The following is a 21,701-nucleotide window of genomic DNA, read 5'->3' as shown; positions in this document are numbered from 1 at the left end:
ATCGATTGACAGTCGTTTGCATAGCACAGATCTTGACCTTTTTTTGAAATGTAATGTAGGAAAACTCTCAAACACGTGATACATTGATTTACCGTAAAAAACCTGCACCTCAAATCATTTCCCTGACACATTACACAGATTCTTCTAGCGTAATTGAATGAAATATCATGAACAATACAACACTGAAAAGATATATAGAATCAATTATACATGCTTACACGAAAAATACGTTTAGCCCACGGCACAAGTGAAAAATCTGCGGTCATTATTTAACGCATAGGTACAGCCGAATACACGTGGACTAGTCTTTCAAACTGCTTTGATATGAACTAATAATTTATTGAAACAACTTTTAATTAAATTAAAACCAATAAATGCTGATTACACCCATCGATTATAAACATATGCATACAACATAGACAATGCGTAAGTACCCGGCTGCTTTTTTTTTCAATGCCGACCGTGAGACTATTTTGTCGTCTCAAAATCATTCTTTATAATAAAGAAGATTTGACAGTTTCGTGTTGTGTTGTGAAAGTACATGGATGTAAATTTCACTTGGAGAGTGCTGACAGATCTTCAATATATTCAATAAGACAGTATGTTCAATTGGTGTGTAAAGTAGGTTCCTTTGTCCGTTGTTAGTATTTAGTTATCGCTTTTCAGTCACTTCCACCGTGAACTTGTAAAACCTTCCGCAAGACGCTCTAAAGGGAAATTTATAATTTCGATAAAACGTCGGACTATAATTATGAAATGTCAAAATCGTAAAATATTGAAGTCCGACGTTTATTTATAGAACTACAGTACATAAGGCATCATGATTGACTTTTCTGAATCAGAGCTTGGCCAGAAAAGGGGCATAATAGCCAGAAGCTTTGAATATAACAGAAATATTGATTATTATATAAAACTTAAATAACATATTCTATGTTTAAAAGGGGACATCACTCTGTCTAGATCAGACTTAAGAGTATTGTTTCTCCTGATGTAGACTTTGACAGTTAATAATTATTCTAAGTTTCAAATCAAAAGCTTTGATAGGTCTAGTAACACTTACAGAGATATTTGATGTATTAAAAGAATTGTAAAGTCAGCTAAAATGCTACATTTTCATAGCAGTAAATACTCAAGTCACATATGTACATGTATGTGATAAGTAGGGTTTAAGGTTATGCATTGTTGTTTATTACATATTTTCTAACAGCATTTTTAAAAGCATACATTATTTGATTACAGTGTACTGTATGCCAGTGTTATCACATTTTCCCACTAGTTCGTTTTGTTGTGCGTCTGCAGATCAGATTTTCTCAATCCCTGTGGAATTATTTACTGATGTAAAAGGGCTATACATTCTATTTTAAGGTTTTTATTAGTCAACCGACCGCCAAATGAAGATTATTTTTTTGCTCGCCGCCTCAATTTTTTTTACAGAAAAAAAACTCCGATTAACAACTTTTCAGATTGGTGTGGCCTAAAGTGTACATCTTTGATTTTTGGCGGCCATGTTGAATATTTACAACTTGCTTCCCAGTTAAAAACAAAAATGAAGTCAAATCTGTCTAATTCGTAATTGATGTGTGGCTGCAATTTTAACAGACTTAAAACGAATCCCACTAAAGCATTTATTGAGTATTCACCATGGTACTTCAACAACACATGTAAAGGTTCTTGGAAGAATTCTCAACAGATGTGACATCGCATGGGAATTCTTCTAGGACGTTCTCAAAACTGGTCAGACCCAATTATTTTGATTTGAAAATGGGAAAAACCAGCAATTCCCCTAAAAGCAACATCGAAGCATATAGTATGGCATCTGCGATGTCATAGGGTAGTGTTATAATGCGATTATATAAGTAGATCTACTTTGTTTTCCTTTCGTATGATTTAATTTTTGATTTAATCATATTTATTTACTTCAAATTTCAATACAAATACACAATCATACAATGAAAAAGAAATGCTTATTTTAACAAATTTCGTATGAAAAAAAAAACATGTGCAATACAATTATTGTGTCAATTAATGTCAATACTGCCAAAATGGAGTCGTTAACACATAAAGAACAACAAATTTGTCTCTATTGGCAGCCTTTCTGCGACATATCATGAGTGTGGTACATATACTAAACATTGTTATTTGTCCGACTTCTCAATCATTTTTTTTTAAAAGTTTCATCAATTGCTGCAATGAAACATGTTTAAATTAAAATGGCATGTTAAATGTAGGGTCAGTCATTGACAGAAGAGCAACACATACCACCATAAGCAATCAGGGCTGTATATTGATAATTAATCCAATGGCAATAACTATGACCTGCGGTAGATATACGAGATCAGTTGTGCATTTCCGAAGTAAATCAATTCCTCCTAATTTTTCGGCCATCTTGGATTCTATTGGTCTTATATCCATGACATATCTACCAAATGTAAGTACATAATTTTTTTGAACCTATTTTACAAAATTTTAAAGCATCATGCAACGTCTCACAATATTAATACAATATCCTCAATTGACGCAAGAATTTTATTGAAAATTATTTAATGGCATCAATTTTTAATTTAATAAGCAATATTAGAATTATTTATTGAATGTCCGTTTTACAATTGTTCGAGGAGCGTATTATACAAATATATAAACTACCGGTACTATGCAATGTTTCAAAATTTTCAAACAGATAGACAAAGTCAATTTTCATCAATAAATATTTTGTTGCAGTCATCTTGAAATTTGTCGGCCATATTGAATTTGTTTATCCGCTGTAAAATTGATTGAGTAGTGTAATTCACATATTTATATTCTACATGTAGCAACGTTTATTAATTTTTGCATAATTTGTCCATTTGAGGAACGATTTTTATGGAAAAAAATGGCGTCCATTTTGGATTAGCCTGCCATATTGAATTTTTCTGTTTGTATGTAGAGCTTATATGTATGTAAATACTACTTTCTGCTACATTTTTTTATTTTTTCTCCTCGCCATTTATACAATGCTAGAGTATCTTTTACAAAAATGTTAAATACGGCGGCCATCATGGATTTTGGTGGCCATTTTGAATGTCTACAACTTTCTTCCCAGTCAAAAACGAAGGAAAATACAGCCATCTACAATCAGTCCATGTTTCATTCTTTTCACAGACAGTGCATAGTTATTTTACCAATTTCTTTGACTTTATGAAGACTGACAGTCACAGAACAAAGAGACTTCATTTATTTATTAGAAATCATTTTAGACAGACGGTCAGCATAACCTTGACAGTTTATCTACTGACCTTAAAATTATAGGAGTCCTGACCACTTACAATAATCATATGAAATTATTATATACATGTATGGTTAAATTTTCAGCCTCTAGGTTATTTTGATTTTGATCTATTTAACTGGCAGTTCCAAAAACAATGACAACAGGCAATCAATTCAATGAAATTTAAGCGCAGATGGCTAAGCATTCTCAAAAGAATGATTTGAAATCAGGTGTTGTAAATCAGGAATTTAACAGAGCTTAACAAAAAATGAAAAAAAAAAAAAAGAGGAACAAATCCATCCAGATATATGTATTATTTCATGAAAAGGGAAAATGCTTTTTAAATACATCTTGTGCCATGCCTGTTCATTCAAATTCATACAAACTTCTTATTTGATCCTAAGTGCTTATGTTTACATCATACCTGATCAACAAATACTAAAAAGGTTATTGGCAAGCTCTGGGTTTCTTGGTAATATGTGTTGATAAACACAGTCTAGTCTCAGGACTGATTCAAACCTTTTGTCTTTCGGAAAATTGTTGCGACTTAACAATGGCAATTGAAAAACAAATTCTGGATGACCATGAGTTAAAATGCCTACAACCATTCCACTGTTAGTAAGAAACGGAGAGCCAGAACCTCCATGCTCCATGGCAATATCCAAGAAAACGTTTCGTTGTGTATCAATACCTACATAACTATTATCAACAAGAGGAGGACCTGCATGATGATGTACAATAGATTGATAATATTTCATTTCACCCTGAAGCCACTTTTTACAAGATGAAATTCTATCATCAATTGCAAAAATAAGTTGACAATTAGGATCCAAATATTTTCGGCATTTACTGCTTTGTTCAGGGTGTCCATATCCAATGCCTGACAGCGTTCTTGCCTGTAACCTTTTAAAACTGTCTTTATCTAGGAACATCTTGTTAGGCAGATGCTCTGGGTTTTTTATTCGGAGAACGGCAAAGTCCAAACTAGGATCGTCACTAGAAAATTCCCAACATACTCTGTACACAACACGGACTGGATCTGCCACTGATGCATTGAAGTTTATCCAGACATTTTCCCTATCCAGAAGTGACAAATCATAATGATCATTCCGGTGTACATCTGAAATCAGACAAAAATACCAAAAGGTGCAAAATATCACACAGCTCTAGATAGTTGGTCATGAACACTATTTTGAAAATATCTTAACAAACTTCTGTAACCGATGTACGAAAATAACAAATCCAATGGTTCTACCAAAATCACCATGAAAGATGATTTTATTTAATTGCGGATGAAAATACTAAGTGTTTTTTTTTTGTCACGATTACATGAAGATAATTCTGTTTCTACTCAACATACTGAGTTGATTCTGAACAAAACCTGATAGTTCTTTATGATTCATCAAAGCACAATTCAGATACATTTTGAAAACAAATGAATCAATCCCTTGATCACTTCCTCAAAAGTGAAAGAAATAAAATATAATAATAAAACATGGTAATCATTCAACCAATTAACAACACTGGGATGAATTAGTTACTAATAAGAATATCTATTCAAACTAGAAGATGCTTTTGTAGAAAAGCGCATGTCTCCACCAATGCATATTCATGCAGGCAAGAAGTCAATAGGAGAAAGGAGCGAAAGTAAAAGAGACGCTGATAATTGGTTGCAATAGTGATCATCTACTTGGCATGTCTTATCATCCCATTAAGTTTCAACATTCTCAGCTAAGCTGGTCTCAAGTTATCTATTGGAAACGTTTTCTATGATGAGGCCCATGTAACATTGGCTTTTTACCGAGTTACGCCGATAACAGTTGGGGTCACCTACTCTACATTTCCAATCATCCTATTAAGTTTAAACATTCTGGGTCAAGTTGTTCTCAAGGAATGGATTCGAAAAAGTGTTCTAAGTTCAAAACCCTGTAATTCAGTGTTGTTCAGTGTTTTCTGGTCCTTTTGGATCTTGGAGTCAATTCAACATAATTATGTGTAATAGAGAGCCGGTGCTATGGGGCGTAAGAGGTATTGCACATTTCATTACCTCTCATGAACAAACTCAATCAAACCGAGTCTGCTAGTATTATTCTTGGTTGCATTGTCTGCCTCCAAAGGATCTTATTACAGAATTTATTGATCCTAGCTCAAGTGACACCCCCCACCCCCTCCCAAAAAAAATGATCGCAGTAATCTACTCTTTTAGTCCTTTCATCCTATAAAGATTAAAAGTTCTGGATCAAATGATTCTCATGTTACTGATCGGAAACCGTTTTAAATGTTCTGATCCCTGCAATAGGGGTCATCTACTATAAATTTTATTCATCCTGAAGTTTCATCATTCTGAGTCAAAGTTATTGATCAGAAACGGTCTTCCATGTTCAGGTCCTGTGACCTTGACTTTTTATTCAGTTACCACAAAAATATTAGTGGATAGCTTATCTGTTACTATCATCTGAAGTTTATAGGTCAAACGGTCCTCCAATTATTGATTTAAAATGTGTGAAGGATGGATAACATCTCTGACCCCAAAAACCTTGAAGTTTGAAAATTCTAGGTTGAATGGTTATCAAGTTACTGACTTTGGATTTCCATATTCTGTCTGACGTGACAATGACCTTTGATACAGTGACCCGAAAATCAATATATGTTATTTTCTCTGCATGTCCAATTATCTCATTAAATTTTAACATTCTGGATCAAGTAGATTTCAAGTTATCGACCATTGTTTTCCATGCCCAGGCCCCTGTGACCTTAACCTTTAACAGAGTGACCCCAAAAATTTAGAGGTTTCATTTACTCTGTAAGCCCTGTCAACCTATAAAGTTGGAACGTTACTGACCGGAAACGGATTTCCATGTTCTGTCCTTTGTGACCTTGACTTTATACAGAATGACACAAAAATCAACTATTCCGCGCGTCTAATCATCCTATGAAGTTTTAAAATTCAACTCGATCTCAAGTCATTAATTGGAAATGGTTTATCATGTTCAGACCCCTGTGAACTTGACCTTTAACACTATCGATAGGGGCCATCTACTCTGCACATCCCATCATCCTAGAAAGTTTCAGTATTCTGTCAAGTGCTTCTGAAATTATAGATCGGAGATGGTTTTCCATGTGCAGGCCCTGTGATACTGGCCTTTGAAGGAGTGACCCAAAACAATAGGGGTCGTTTACTCCATAAGCCCTGCCACCCTATAAAGTGTGAATGCTCTAGGTCAAATGGTTTTAATGAAGTGTGACGGACGGAAAGACAGACGGACATACTGGCAGGGAAAAACAATAGGTCTTCTGTAGTGTGTGTGTGTCTGTGTGGCGAGGGGGTAGACATATATATCTATGACGTCATTGTTTTAAGGTTGTTATTTTCGTTTAGTTATGGTTTAAGGCAATTGTTCAACAGTATCTACGTTACTGCAGACAGTTAACATCTAAGCAGCGTTTCTATCTTCTGTACCAAAATTTTGACATGTCTTGTTTGAACGAAAACGATAGAGTAGAAAAAAATGAATTTTGAAACTACATACAGAAATGAAAATTGCCTTCTGGTAAAGAATGTTCAAATATCTAGATATATAGATAAAATGCAAATATTGAAACAAAAGTCTTATCAAAAACCAAATTAAACATGCGTCTTAAATAATTTCATATTTCAAGGTAGGAGCCGAGATTATCGGGTGGGGGTTGGTATTATAAAGTTTTATATTATATAAACAATAAAAGCTGTATAGATTTCCCAAAAGATATCTGACTATATGTAAATGATCATTTATTCCTTAAATAAATTTCTCTCAGAATACAGGAAATTATATATTATAAATATAATACAAAAGGGCCAAGATGGCCTAAGGTCGTTCACCTAAGTAACACACCGTAACAGTGTTAACATCTTAAAATTACCTAGTGATTTCATTTAGACAAATATTCTGACCAATTTTCAACTTGTCAAGAAATTTATAAAAACAAACATTCTGACAAAGTTCCAGTAAGCAAAACATGGTCTCAAGCCCTTCCTTAGATCTGACTTAGTGACCTAGGTTTTGACCCCAAGAAACCAAGTTTTGAAATCATCCAAAACTTCATAATAACAAGCATTCTGATCGAATTTTATGAAGTTAGAATAAAATATGCGCCCCTAAGCTTATTCTTTGAATTGATCTGGTGATCTATTTTTAGACCCCACATGACCCGGTTTAAAAAATAATCAAACGGTATTCCATACAGAAAAACATTCTGACAAAGTTTCATGCATATTAAATGAACAATAGTGTTAACAAGCCTTCCCTTTGATATGACGGGTGACCTAGTTTTTGACACCATATGTCTCAGTTTCAGACCTGGCTTAGGACTTTTCAAGATAAACATTCTGACAACATTTTATGAAGATTAGATTTTAAATTTGGCCTGTTAACAAGCTTTCCTTTGAGTTGACCGGGTGACCTCATTTTTGATCCCCTATAACCAAGGTTCATAGTTTGCCTAGATATCATCAAGATAAACATTCCATGTTGTTAGCAAACGTTTCTTTTGATTTGCCCAGGTGACCTATCCTTTGACCCGGCATGACCCAATTTCGATTAAAGTCTAGAGGTGATCAAGCCAATCATTTTTGTGCTAGTTTGTATCAAATAAAAGCATACATGAAACATCAATATGGCTGAAAGGGCCGAAATTTGCCCCTTTCAGGGACAGTAACTCTAGGACCCATGATAAAATGTAGCCGGCATTTAAAAGCATCCAGGATTATACTGTAACTTAAGGTGTGTGTAAGTGTTGTTTAAATCAAATATAAAATGCCACTTCTATAGTGTCCTAAAGGAAAAAATTAGCAACTGGGATCAATCGATTAAAGGGATCAATCGGAGGACTATCTGGGACAGGAACTGCCAATACCAGTTGCGTATAAATGTGATAAAAGTTGATTGCAAACTGTGGTATCTGTCGCGTTCACAAGCCGAAAGATCTGACTAGTTTTCAAAAGGAAATGAGATAGTATGCCAATACGAGTTTGATTAAAGCTGATTGCATAATGTAGACTCTATCGTGTTCACAGGCCAAAAGTAGCAGATTTGGCCCTTTAATGGGACATTTTTCTTGAACTCATCATACGATCTAGTCCGTTTTCGATGAAATCCGATATATTATGCCAATACAAATTGTGTAAAAAAATCGATTAAAATTGATAGCAAAATGTGGTTTCTATCGTGTTCACACGAAATTGATAGACGACAACGGACGGATAACGGACAGACGAACGATGAACGAAGGGCGATCACAAAAGTTCACCTTATCACTACGCGACAGGTGAGGTAAAATTGTTTTAATGTAATAGACCACGTTTAACAATGTACATGCTCCTCCGAAACTGCTGAAATAATAAGTTTTTGTTGTCTAGATCAAATAATTGTAGCTGTCAGCTTAATTTGCTTTTAAAACACCTACCAACTACGATTCGAATCACATGAAATGCTGTTAAAACAAAAGAATCTCCTGCTCTGAATACTGTTCCAATAACATCACCGTTGTAAATCAAAGCACCAACTGATTCCATGGCCTTTGCGAAAGTCTTAACTGTATCTTGTGAAAGCAGGTCATTTTGGTCTTTAGCAAATTTTTCTCCAGTAATTTCTTTTTGAGCTGTTTCTGTGACATCTGGCTTTCCTAAGAGTATAAAGAAACAGTCTAGGAGTCTAAAGTCTATATTGTTTTGCTTTCTTTATACATAGATAGCATGTATATAAAGTATCGAGTGGTGTATTGCGAGGCAAAAAAAAGTTCCCTACTGTGTAAAAGGTAATCTTGTAGTATTGACAGATATCCATCAAACAATCCCATCGATATTTAACCGTCTATCAATGTACCCTTGTTATACTGAAACAAGCGCGCTATTGACAATCATATTAACTTTACAATTATCTATAGCATGTGACAACGCAAAAATAATAAATGTACATGTCTGTAAAGGTTTAATTTTTAATCTCTACTATTGTTTCAATTAATTAAATTAAGTGGTTAAAAAGTTAAATTAGAAAATAATCATTTTAAATGGAAGTTATATTCATGATTGACCATTTATTACCGAATCGTGAAATATTTTATCATCTCAAAGGGCAGAATTCATTGGAAATAAAACCACATTTCATTTGAGGGGCATATATTTCTCATACATCTGGCTCTATAATACAGAACTAAGTCAACGTCAAAACCGAACTTGCCCGTACTTTGACCTATTGACCTCAAAATCAATAGGGATCATCTGCTGGCTATGATCAACCTTCATAAGAAGTTTCATGATCGTTGGCCATATCTGTATCAACTGACATAACGATTGAAGTAAACTTAATATAAATCGACGACTTTCTCCTGAAAATGAATTCGCCGCCAAGAACCAAACAATTGCTTTGATGTGTGAACAAATATAACAAATATTGAATATCACACGAAATCTTAATTAATTCATAATCTTGTTTTCATGAGTCGATGCAAATATAATTCAGCTAGCTGCTATAGACGCCAGATCTAGAAAGTCTTTTGATACAACTATCCGCCAAATACCAAAAGCAATTACAAATATTACAAAAATTAAAATTCACGGAAAACATTTTGACCAAGAGCCTGGCAAAGTGTAGGATTTATCTGAACAGAGATTTTAATACAGACAAAGGAAGAGTAGAAGGAGGACAAGAGCCAAAAAATAGGTGAGTAGGTCATGGTACAGATTTTTCAGGATAACTAGTCTCTCTGTGAAATAAGAAGGGTAGCAGAATAGCAGAATAACTCCAACAGAATAACATAATAACTCCAGGAGAATAGACGAAAAGCAGAATTACTACAGCAGAATAACAGAATGACTCCAGCAAAATAGCAGAATAACTCGAGCAGAATAGAAGAATAGCAGAATAACTGAACAACTCCAGCAGAATTGAAGAATAGCAAAATGGCAGGATAAATCCAGGTAAATAGCAGAGTAAATATTTTTCATTTTCCTCGCATCTGAATGGCTATTGAAATTAGCCTATGATCATTTTTTGTTGTAAACATGTAACTCAAATTTATTAGAACACCATTTTTGTTGGTATTAAAACATCTTTAAGACCGATTTATGCATTTAACGTATCGCATATTTATCGCACAATTAACATTATAGTCCACGGCCATTCGTAATCCCGCTCGAAACAAGTTGAGAAATATAGCCACATATACCAATTTGTTCCTTGGTCGAAGACAAAAATAATATGTATATATCTCTTCTGTGGACCGCGACTGGATCCGGAAATGAGGTCATCAATATGGCGGCCGTTTACGAAAATAATACTGCTGAATAATGATTGAAAATATTAGTAAAAATGCTTATGATATAGGTTATGATGTTATTAAACAAACCAATTGGACATATCAAATATATTATATTGGCACTTTTTCAGTAGAAAGTATATTTAAGTTATTTTAATTGTTTATTATGTACCCCACCCACCTAATTTACAATGCATTTTTACATGTAGCTTCGACCTCTTGAAATAAAATATTTTTGACTAATCTTATGGTGTTGAATCTGAAATAAGATTATTTCCAAACGTTACAAGAAATATAACATACAATAAGGGAAAATATGTTATTAATATCTGGTTTTAATCAGTACCTAGAAAAAAGGACTTTGTCGAAAATGCAATACAAATCAATGTCAGCACAAATAATTGTCTATGCTGTTATCATTAGAAAATGTGCATATTACATGCATTGTTTGCAGTTTTATTTAAACAAGATTAAAGTAAGTTTAAGACGACTATGCCGGTGGACATTTAACAGATATTTTCTTAAAGTTATATTCATAATAGTCGACTTAATTACTCAGAATTACTGGAGAATCATATGCATTCAAATTTGACATCAACACTGAAAGCGTTTTACTTAATTCGTCTTCAGCTCCGCGATAACAAAATTATCTATAAACAATATTGGCATTTCGTTAAATATTTAACAATGATATTTTCGTTAAATAGCTGAAGGCTCGTTAATTATTTTCTTAAATTTTGCTGTTAAACTGTTCGGTTGTTCAGAATTTTTAACAATAAAAATTTTGTTAAATTAGCGCAGCTTCGTTAAATATTTCGTTATTTTTTTCCGTTAAAAAATCTGTTGATGGTGAAATGTTAATACAATAATTCTGTTAAACTATGCAGTTTAACGATAAATTTAACGCAAACTTTAATTCACATTAGCAGGTACTTTATAATGTTTGTTAAGACTTAACGAAGAAATTCAAGATGGCTACCATGTCAAGATATTTCCCAATTATTTTCAAAACTTGTATATTTCACAACATTTCTTTGACACACAGGCCTGAAACTTGTTTTGAGAGATTGTATCAACAGTTCTGATGATTTCATGTCATTTCATTTAGTTTTGAAGGACTGACAACACCAAACTCTTCAGGCATGATATGTATAGCTTAGTACAGTATAGTAGGCCTGTGTAAAATAAAACTGATATTAGATAAATGAAATGTTACTACGTGTACTGCATATAGCATTTATAAAACAATATTCAATAAACAAATATTTCATCGTTATACTTCCTGACCTCGCTGACAATGGTAGAAATGCCATATATGGAAAATCAAGTAATGTAGACAAAGAGAAAAGCAGAAGATACCCCTTCTCATTAGTTCAGAAATACATGTTGATCTCCACTTCCTTTGCATTTATTTGCAATGGTATCCACAACCTCAAAAATAACAACAAAGTTTGAAGTTGCTTACAACAATGAGAATATGACAAAGGAAAACCGATAGGTAAATACACAGTGCCTAACAATCAACAGTCCTAATTATGTTTATTGAAATCTCTACTAAAATTCAAGTGCATAATTTTCTGTATTTACTAAATTATTTCGATTTTTCTGCTTACAACATACCAAAATAAAGAAAGTGAATGAGGCCCTGACAAGAGTAACGAAAAAAAAACTTAATCCTGTGCAATTTCCCACCATCTAAAATATTCTTTATTCTGAACTAACCTAGGTGTGTACTATGTACCTTTATTTCTCTGGCATAAACTGTTAATACTAATGAAAAACATATATCTAAGTAAGAAACATGCTTGATTCATGTGCTGTATTTATAAAAGGGAGGTAACAAAAATTGTTGCTTACTGCAATTAAATACCAATATTTAGAAGTATTAAAATATTTAAAGTGCCAATAAGTTTGGTAAAGTATATATTTTGAACATGTACCTATAGTATTTATTTAAATGTGTATTAAAAACTCTTTGAATTGCCACAATAGATACAGTATATTATAAAAATTGGACAGGTACAATATATGATTGACATTTATGATACTATGCAAAATTAATAATTTTATAATTATTAGATTTGCATGATTATGATAAAGTATAACATGAGAGTGACCATAAGCTTATAAAATCATCTGAAACAACCCCTCAAGTTAAATGTTGAGTGTCAAGCAAGGGAGTTAATTACCAGTACTTTTCCAACATCTTTGGTATAACACAACAGAGACACACAAAACCATGGTATTCCATTAGGGCCAGCATCTACTCCCAGTGAGCATGAAACATGAAGGTACGACGGAAAGATAGCGAAGTGTGACAGTACAATGGCAATGCGCAACTGTACAATTGTGATAACACGACAGTATGAAGGTGAAGCGCCACAGTATGATGGCAAAGTGCAACAGTACAATGGTAACAGCCCGTCATACTGTTGTGCTTTGCCATCGTACTATCACACTTCGTCATCAGTGTCATGCTTCGCCATCGCACTGTCGTGCTTCACAATTGTAGTATGACCATTGTACTGTCGCGCTTCACCATCGTACTGTCATGCATAGCCATTGTATTGCCGTGCACCATTGTAATACTGCACTTTGCCATTGTACTGTCACACTTATCAATCGTACGGTTACACTTCACCATCGTACTGTCATACTCCGCCATCGTACAATTTTGTCTTTGCGTTTACAGGGAGCAGGCGTTTGCCCTAACGGAACACTTAGCTTACATAACCATTGAGCCATTGAGGCAGTATAATCTTCTGTGACTGTTTATTTAATATTCTTTATTTTGATGCCTATTTGGAAGTATTAAGTGGTTGTTTAAAGCAGGTGATTGCTTCAGACAATTTATAATAAGAATGTGAAGTCAGTTTGGGAAGTTAGCTGATTGGCTGCCATTTAGGCCGGTTCAACTGTAATCACTTTCAAAATAAATGTTTAGTATCTGTACCTACTTAGTGGTATGTGTTATGAAGAGTGTTAGCGGTTTTAGCACACTAAATAGTTTTGGTTCTTTATTCTATATAAAATTGACCAATTTCCAATGTCCGCAGGACACATCAGGACCCATTTTAAATGTCTGTAAACTACATTTTCTTGGGGAATATTGTCAGTGCTAAATAAAAATCAAAACAAAAGTTGGGGTCATGTTTGATGCAAGAAAAATATTTTCAGTCAAACACACAAACTGCAAAATCAGCTAAAAAATGAGACCCCAAATTGGTGGTGTATGATCTAAGTTTCCATGAAAATTTTTGTCATGCTGTTATTTCATTATGAAAATGCTACCTACATGTCCAGCATAGATCTGCCATGTGATTTTAGTTAAAGAATTGCAAAGAAAATAAGGAAAGTGGCTCTACAGAGCCAAAAACACTGAGGACAATTTGAATCTGCTATTATGCGATTACCATTTTTTCCCGCAATATTTCTATTTAGTGTCTGTATACCTAGAAGTAGGCTAGCCACTAGACTGATAGTAAAGAATTTGTCACAAAATTTCAGATTTTTGTGATTTTGTTTTGTTTTCCATAATAGTGACAAAATTAGTGCCAGTCTATTTCACAGAATCTGATATTGTCTCAGAGAAGTGATGGTAATGTTAGACCTAGGATAATATAGACTGGCTATATTCACAACTTTAAAAACATAAATTAAATAAAAAAAATTCACAGGAGCTAGTCTATGTTAGATGTTGCAGGAAATTTTAAGAGAGGACCATGGATATGCATGACTTTAAGATGTTAATAATATGGTTACTTAATTCATTCAGAATATTTATTAACTCAAATGCTGCCTCCAGAAATACTGCATAGGCATAACCATGATAACTATGGAATTATTACATTTTAAACACCAACTCCCAACAACTGCAAATCAATTTATCAGCTTGTGTTTTTTTTTTAATTTAAGTCATGATGTAAAATTAAAATTGCTGTTATATAGTCTCCTTAAAGATATATATAAAATTGTACATTTTAATGACTGCCATGTGAATTAAATTATGGTATTACACCAAATATCTGATAATCATTCAAACAAATGGTTACTTTTTTCCGTTTAAATGTGTGATGATTTAGATTTACCCAGACATCTCTGTTACAGCTATAAGTTGAACTTCGAAATGAATTTAGGCTGCTAATATACATGCATTCTAACAACATATTCTTAATAATACAGAATTAAAGTAGTTTGTTAAACACATTTTATGCAGTCGAGGGCCTTTTACATATAAATCATTGTTATTTTATAAATCATAAAAAGAGAAGCTATGAAATCTTACACTCACAAAGATCATGACATGCAAAATAATGGGGACAGAATAGTTGAAAAGGAGAAACAGATAAAGGATTTCTACAGCTAGAAATTAGTTAGTTGCTGGATAGTTAGTGGAGTTTAAAATTGTTTAAATTTAACTATAAAACATATGGAGAAATCTTTAACTTTAATCACAGCTCCTGCTTCCTGGACATGTCACAGGCTAGTCCACTGGCAAAGTATCTAGCTATAGTACATGCTTGGATTTGAAGTTAAATTCCGCACACATTTATACAGTGGCTGTTGATATTAATTGCATGTATTGCATGCAAATGATTTAATGAAAGAAAAATTAAGTTGTACCTTTTAGTTATTTTTTCTGTCCACACTCATTTATACTTTACATCCACCAAAAGAATTTTATTTTACATAATTATGTGTAGGAGAATGTTACAATGAATGGTGGAGTAAGTAAAATGCTGTCAGGTGGCACATTTGCACAAAATATAGTTTACCTACTGAATAAGACTAGGGCTGATCTATATGTTTCCAAATAATGCAACCGAATTTGAAAATATGATAAATATATATTTTAATCTTTCTTTTGTACATGCATGCATCTTTAATCTTTTTACTTTGTACCTTTGAATGATATTATACAGAAATGCCAACTCCTTATTACTTTGTCAAAAAAAAAGTTTGATATTGTGTACATAATTTGTTAGATACATAATAATTCTGGTAAAAATTTATGGTCACATATTATTAAATCAGCCGCATTTTAGCAGAAGAATTAATCTAGATTACATTTTGATATTTAATGTTTTCACAATTCATGATTTTACAATTCCTGCATGTGGTTTTATTCTGTATAAAATCATTACATGGATTATTATACCTCACTTTTGTCTACAATGGTAAAATCCCATTACCCGAAAAGGCGAAAAGGAGATATTTTGACTGTCAGAAACATTTTCAATATTTTTGACACGTGACCAAGCGAAAATGACTGTCAGGTCATGTGACCGCGTTGATATTTTGAATGTCATATAAGGGTAAATAACTACTTCAGTGTTTTAGCCATATGATTGCCTCCCTTGTACACAATGTCATATTGTAATGAAAATGACGTCGCTATTCAATGTGTACACAACTGATTACCGGGCTAAAGATTAAACTATTGAATTAAATGAATCAAAAACATTTTTTTTGTGTTTAGTTTTGTTCGGTATAATAATACCATATGGCAGCGTGTGTGACATTGATATTGTCAACCCTTGGAACAGAATGTCACCACTCGGCTGTCGCCTCGGGTGACATTCTGCCCTCGGGTTGACAATATCAATGTCACACACGCTGCCTTATGGTATTTATATAATATTACTCTTGTGATAGTAATCGCAGGCAATGAAATGGATTTTTAAATATATTCTATTATCTCTAAAAATTATTTTGGCTGATTCTCTGTTTCAGTTTATATTTTTCTAATAATTTTTATCTAAAAAGTCTGTCTGTAATACTTATTAATGACATACAGAGACATTTTTTTATTTACAACCAGGTTCTAAAATACAAATATTATAAAAGAAAACAATTTGATTAATTGATTACACTAAGGGATGTTAAGACCACCATTTAACATTCTAATATGCCTGTCTCTGTTAAAACACTCTTACGCTAGAATGACGTTACGTTTACGTGCGATGACGTCAAAATTTTTGTTGCGACCAAGAAAGAGCACCTCTATATTTTATCTAGTGTTTGAGATTAAGGGCATATAAAAATCGAAATAATTTATAGCACAAGCGTGCTTTAACACTATTTATACACTCGGGTGGTAATACGTCGTTCAAATAATTTCACTCGGGCTGCGCCCTCGTGAAATTATTACGCCCGACGTATAACCACCCATCGTGCATAAATAGTGTTAAAGCACTCTTGTGCTATAAATTATTGCTTAAATAAAACAATCACACAAGTCTGCATTCCCCCATGCATGTTTTGCAGTATGATGTAAAATTACCCCCCTTTAATTGATATATGCACTTGATATCAATGTGAAGTCATTTATAAATGATTTTCTGGAAATTAATAAGCTGAAAATTGATTCTCTCATTGTAAGACAAATATTGCAAAATTTAACCTTAAAACTTCATTTAAGAAATCTAAATACATCAAATACTAAATATATTATCATTATGTCATAGTCACTGAAAACATGCAGTTTTACTGCATTTGGGAACTGAAGTTCCTAATAAAAATAATTATCATGTAACAGACTGTTATTGAGGCACTTAAATTGTTTTTTTAATGTAGCTGAAGTTAATGTTAAAACTATATTTTGCTGGAAATACTAATTAAAACAAGATACGAGATACAATATATGGAAAATACTCATATCAAGTTTTGGATTATATGAATGGTGGTAATGTTTTGTTGTGGCATATATAGCAGCAAAATTTTAATATATTCTGTTCAAAGACCTTAATTATTAATTTATGGAAGTAATTCTGGTTTAAATTGCTAGACTAAAGTATATCTTCTAAAGTAAGTGATTTTTAAAGATGACAATTAATATTCAAACAGGAACTAAAATGTACAAAATTAGAAATAAAAAAAGATCTTTTTGTGATTATCGCCTCTGTTTAAAATTTACCGGTAATTGGTTTTTAAAGCTGTATATTTCTACTAATTTCAATGAAAGTCTTTTTAAAACAGTCTTTATCAACCATGTAATGATTAACAAATAGGGGGATAGTTATATGAGCTGCACCATGATAAAACCAACATAGTGCGTTTGCATCCAGCATTGATACAGACCAGATTGCGCAGATGCTGCTCGCTTTCAAAGCCTATTGCAATTACAGAAAATGTTAGCGAACAGCAAACCCACACTGTTGGTTTTCTAATAAAATCTGAATAATAGCAGACTCGGTTTAATTGAGTCTGTTTATGAGAGGTAATGAATGTGCAACACCTCTCACGCCCCATAGCACCGGCTTAAGCGGAACTCTATTATATATATGTTGAATGGACTCCATGATCCCAAAGGACCAGAAATTATAACAACACTGAATCCAAGTACGGGGAGACTTTTTACAGCCGCCACACGGCACTTAAAGATTGCTGTTTTGATAGTTATTGAAATCTGTAAAAAGATCCTTTGGAAGCATAGAATGCAACTAAGAAGAATAATAGCAGACTCGGTTTAATTGAGTCTGTTCATGAGAGGTAATGAAATGTGCAACACATCTCACGCCCACTAGCACCGGCCATATGATCTAAAATTGTGTCGCTGCGACGTAAAACCCAACAAAAAAATGTTGGTTTTCACATGGCGCGGCTCATATATTTAGGAACATAAACTGCTGCTTTACATTTAATTTTAAAAGCAAATCTGTATCATTCTTAAATTAATTGTTTCTATATTCCTAAATAATATTTGAGAAGTACAAGTGGTCAGAGATAACAGCTTCCACACGACACAAATCAAATTGACTGTCTAAATAAATAAAAGAAAATAACAAAAGATAAACCCCGAGGTAGGGCCTCAAAATCAAAGGGAGTTAATCCAGTCAGTACTTCCTTTGATATTTCATGGCAATTGTAGTTTTACATAGAATTGGAAGAATAACAAAAGTGCTTGGATAATAACTTTGATATAACTTGCAGAATTATACCTGAATGTGGATGTATTGCAAATAACTAGGAAATATTGGGATATGAAGTGGATAAACTTTGAAGAACAACAAAAGAGAAGGTAGCGAGAACGTGTGACAAAATATGAAAGATTACTGGCACTTTACATGGCGTTGACTTGTTGTTTTGTATTTTGAACTAGAACAACAATCAACTAAATGTGCTCTCGTCTGTAAAGTCTACAAAAGCATGTGTCAGTGACATTACTAGTTAAAAGAAATAGAGACTGTTTTTGTATGCAAGAAAAAACAACAACAGGATTATGGACAACATGAAAAGCTACACAAAAGGTAACACAATTTTTGGTATTGAAGCATTTTTTCAATGTTATAAGAGGAAGTGTAAAAAGTGATGTATTATGGGATACGATGTCCTTGTTAAATTTTTAATGATTCGTTAATATTTTTAACGATTCGTTAAATGATTTAACGCTTCGTTAGCTATCGAAACTTTTAACAGCACTTTCAACAACTGAAAATTTAACATTTCGTTAGCTAACGTAATAATCAAAATTTAACAACCGTTAACTTAACGATTCGTTAAATTAAACGAAAGTTTTGAACAACTGGGCCATTATTTATCAAACCTGCATTTTAAACGTTTATTATGGGCTTTCCATAAATAGCTAAAAATGCATCAGTGGCAGTGGATAATCATTTCATTTCATCATTCTTTCTCTGAAGCTGAAAATCTTTCTCAACTGATCCGATTTGTGTTAAACTCTGATTCATGTTAATGCAAGATATCGTTGAACCGTAAAACTGCATGTATAGGTTAGAACATGATAAATACATGAACTAAGTAAAACATAGACATAGAGCTTAAACGTAAAATAAAAGAACGTAGTGCGGCAAAGCCTTGGAACGTCAGTTGCAAAACAATGCTGGTGTGTTTAAACAGTAGTTTGGCAATTATGCTCACAATCTATATCTCCAGCATATTCCAATGTTATAGAACATCATACGTAAACGTAATGCCCCGATTGCTGAGTTTTTTATTCACGCAAGGGAAACTGAGGGCACGCTGTTAATTGAAACACAAAAATGATCGAGTAAATATCTACATTAAATATGTAAATAGCCTTTGGTCCTTTAGTATTATGAAGTTCGTTAAATATCATAATAATATAATTCAGCTTAAGCTGGTGCTAAATGGCATGAGATTTTTCATCTTTCATAACCTCTCAGGAACAAACATAGTCAAACCAAGCTATTATCTGATTATTTGCGTTCTATACTTTCAAGGGATCTTCTTAAAGCTTTTAACAAATCATTTGCGCATGTTCTCTATGCCGTTACAGAAAGCAGAATACCAGCAGAACATTATTAAGGATCCGACAGATCAGGAAAGTAGAAATATATCATAACAGCTCAGTCTCAATGGCCTTTATGAACCACCAGTCATGGCGTGGTCCACCTCTTTCGTTGGTCACGATCAGAGGAAAGTGTAGCATCCAGCTGACAAAAGAATGAACACCGAATATGTAACATATCTCCAAATAAGAGAGTCAGAACCGCATATGATAAAACATTCGTGAAAATTTTCATTGAAATTGATAAATAACTACTGTTTTGATACACATAGTAATAGGGAATTGATCCTATCGATTTTCGTCGCGGAGCGACAAAATTCGGGATCGAATCCCACTACGGTAACATACGAGGTAATCCAAACAACACATACTATTCAAATAAAAAAATATGGAGTTCCGGTTTAGAACATTGGCGTGCGACGACCCCGATGAAATTTGGGATATCACGGTCTTCGTTAATGTTAATAAGCGTCCGTCAGTTCAGTAGGCCAAACGCAATATCCGCACAATAAGATGTCTGCGACACGAAAATATTCAATGTCAGCTGTTAATTTTGTTGTGTCACAAGCTAATCAGCCGGTAATGTGACTACACTGATATAATATGTGATACAAACATGCTTTATTCATTACTGAGTAGCATTTTTAAACGGCGACATTTTGAACATTTTTATATTTACATTGATTTAGGGTGAGAGTGGATACAGTTACACTGGCGCCGATATTTTGAAAATTTGAGAAAACAAAAACATTCTCCAACGAGTTCTTCAGCTCAGGGAATGAGATAATAGATTCACCTTTGTGTCGCTTTTCAGATAGCTTTTTAATTCCTTTCCGGTACTTTAGTTTCTTTGAATTTCTCTGTTACTCACGTTTAAAATTAAAAAAACCGTGATTTAACTTGCAGGCATGACTGATTAATGGAATTATTTTGCTTTTATATAGAACATGTACGGCACTTCAGTACAGCATGTGCATGGTTGGACCTGTTGACATTTTTAGAAACGTGGGTAACTAACTTTCCATTGTATAATAATAATGTAAACAAACACCTCACACATAATTGCATAAAACAGGCTGGTAACATTGCCCGATCGGGCTTTCGACAAAAACTAATATTTCTTGAAAAATAATGAAGATAGTTCTTTCAAACTTTGTCCATTTATTAAGCATAACATATGATGCATGTTAAGAAAGAAATAACTTTGTTGCCTTCAGTTTTGTTAGAATTACTTCCCTTTTTCAGATTTTTATGATGCATAATTTTTGAAGCTCAGAAAGATTAGTTTTTAATGCAATGTTTAAACGAAAAAGGGTTCAACGGCTGTAAAAAGCATAGAAATTCCTAGTTCTGGCTACCATAACTTAACTGACGCTATTTTTTTATTTTCTGATGGTCGCGTCCATTAATCCTAACAGTATATAAACATATCTGAGCTGAATATTTTTAGCAGTGTTTAGCTAAGAAATTCCTTATTTTTTTACATTTTTATTTATTCCTTAATTTGAAATGGGCCTTTAAGATTACTATTTCTTAAAGATCACTGCATACACAGTAATTAAGTTGAGCTAATGATTCTGCTCATAAGCTGTGCTCAGCCTAAATATAGGGAATTAAAAGATTTTAAAAGGTGTTTTTCATGTTCTCAGAATTTTGCATATACCAGTACTGCATTATTTTTTATGACTTGACACAAATTAATTTGACCTCGTTAATCACCTTTTCTATAAGGAATCATTTAAACCAGTAATTTCGCACATCTGATTTAAAAATAGGTCAATGAGTCCCAGGCGTATACCTGCTTTTACCCGTAACCGTGAATGCACAGTGTTCGAAATTAGAGGCAGTTCAATAGCCAATGACTAAAGAACTTCCGCTTGTGCTACTGAT

General features: G+C 33.3%; 1 protein-coding gene across 1 annotated transcript; it reads right to left on the bottom strand.

Annotated features, from left to right (window-relative positions):
- Positions 1-1,954: 1,954 nt before the first annotated feature.
- LOC128553880 (uncharacterized) lies at positions 1,955-13,205 on the bottom strand. Its single transcript, XM_053535071.1, has 3 exons — positions 13,067-13,205; positions 8,690-8,908; positions 1,955-4,364 (listed from the first exon to the last, which is right to left on the bottom strand). The coding sequence occupies exons 1-3, from the start codon at positions 13,203-13,205 to the stop codon at positions 3,673-3,675; spliced, it is 1,050 nt and encodes a 349-aa protein (XP_053391046.1). The 3' UTR covers positions 1,955-3,672.
- Between the last annotated feature and the right edge of the window lie 8,496 nt (positions 13,206-21,701).

This window comes from Mercenaria mercenaria, unplaced genomic scaffold (assembly GCF_021730395.1).
Source record: "Mercenaria mercenaria strain notata unplaced genomic scaffold, MADL_Memer_1 contig_4435, whole genome shotgun sequence".
Classification (NCBI taxonomy): Eukaryota; Metazoa; Mollusca; class Bivalvia; order Venerida; family Veneridae; genus Mercenaria; species Mercenaria mercenaria.
This window is presented reverse-complemented; position numbering and strand designations above follow the sequence as displayed.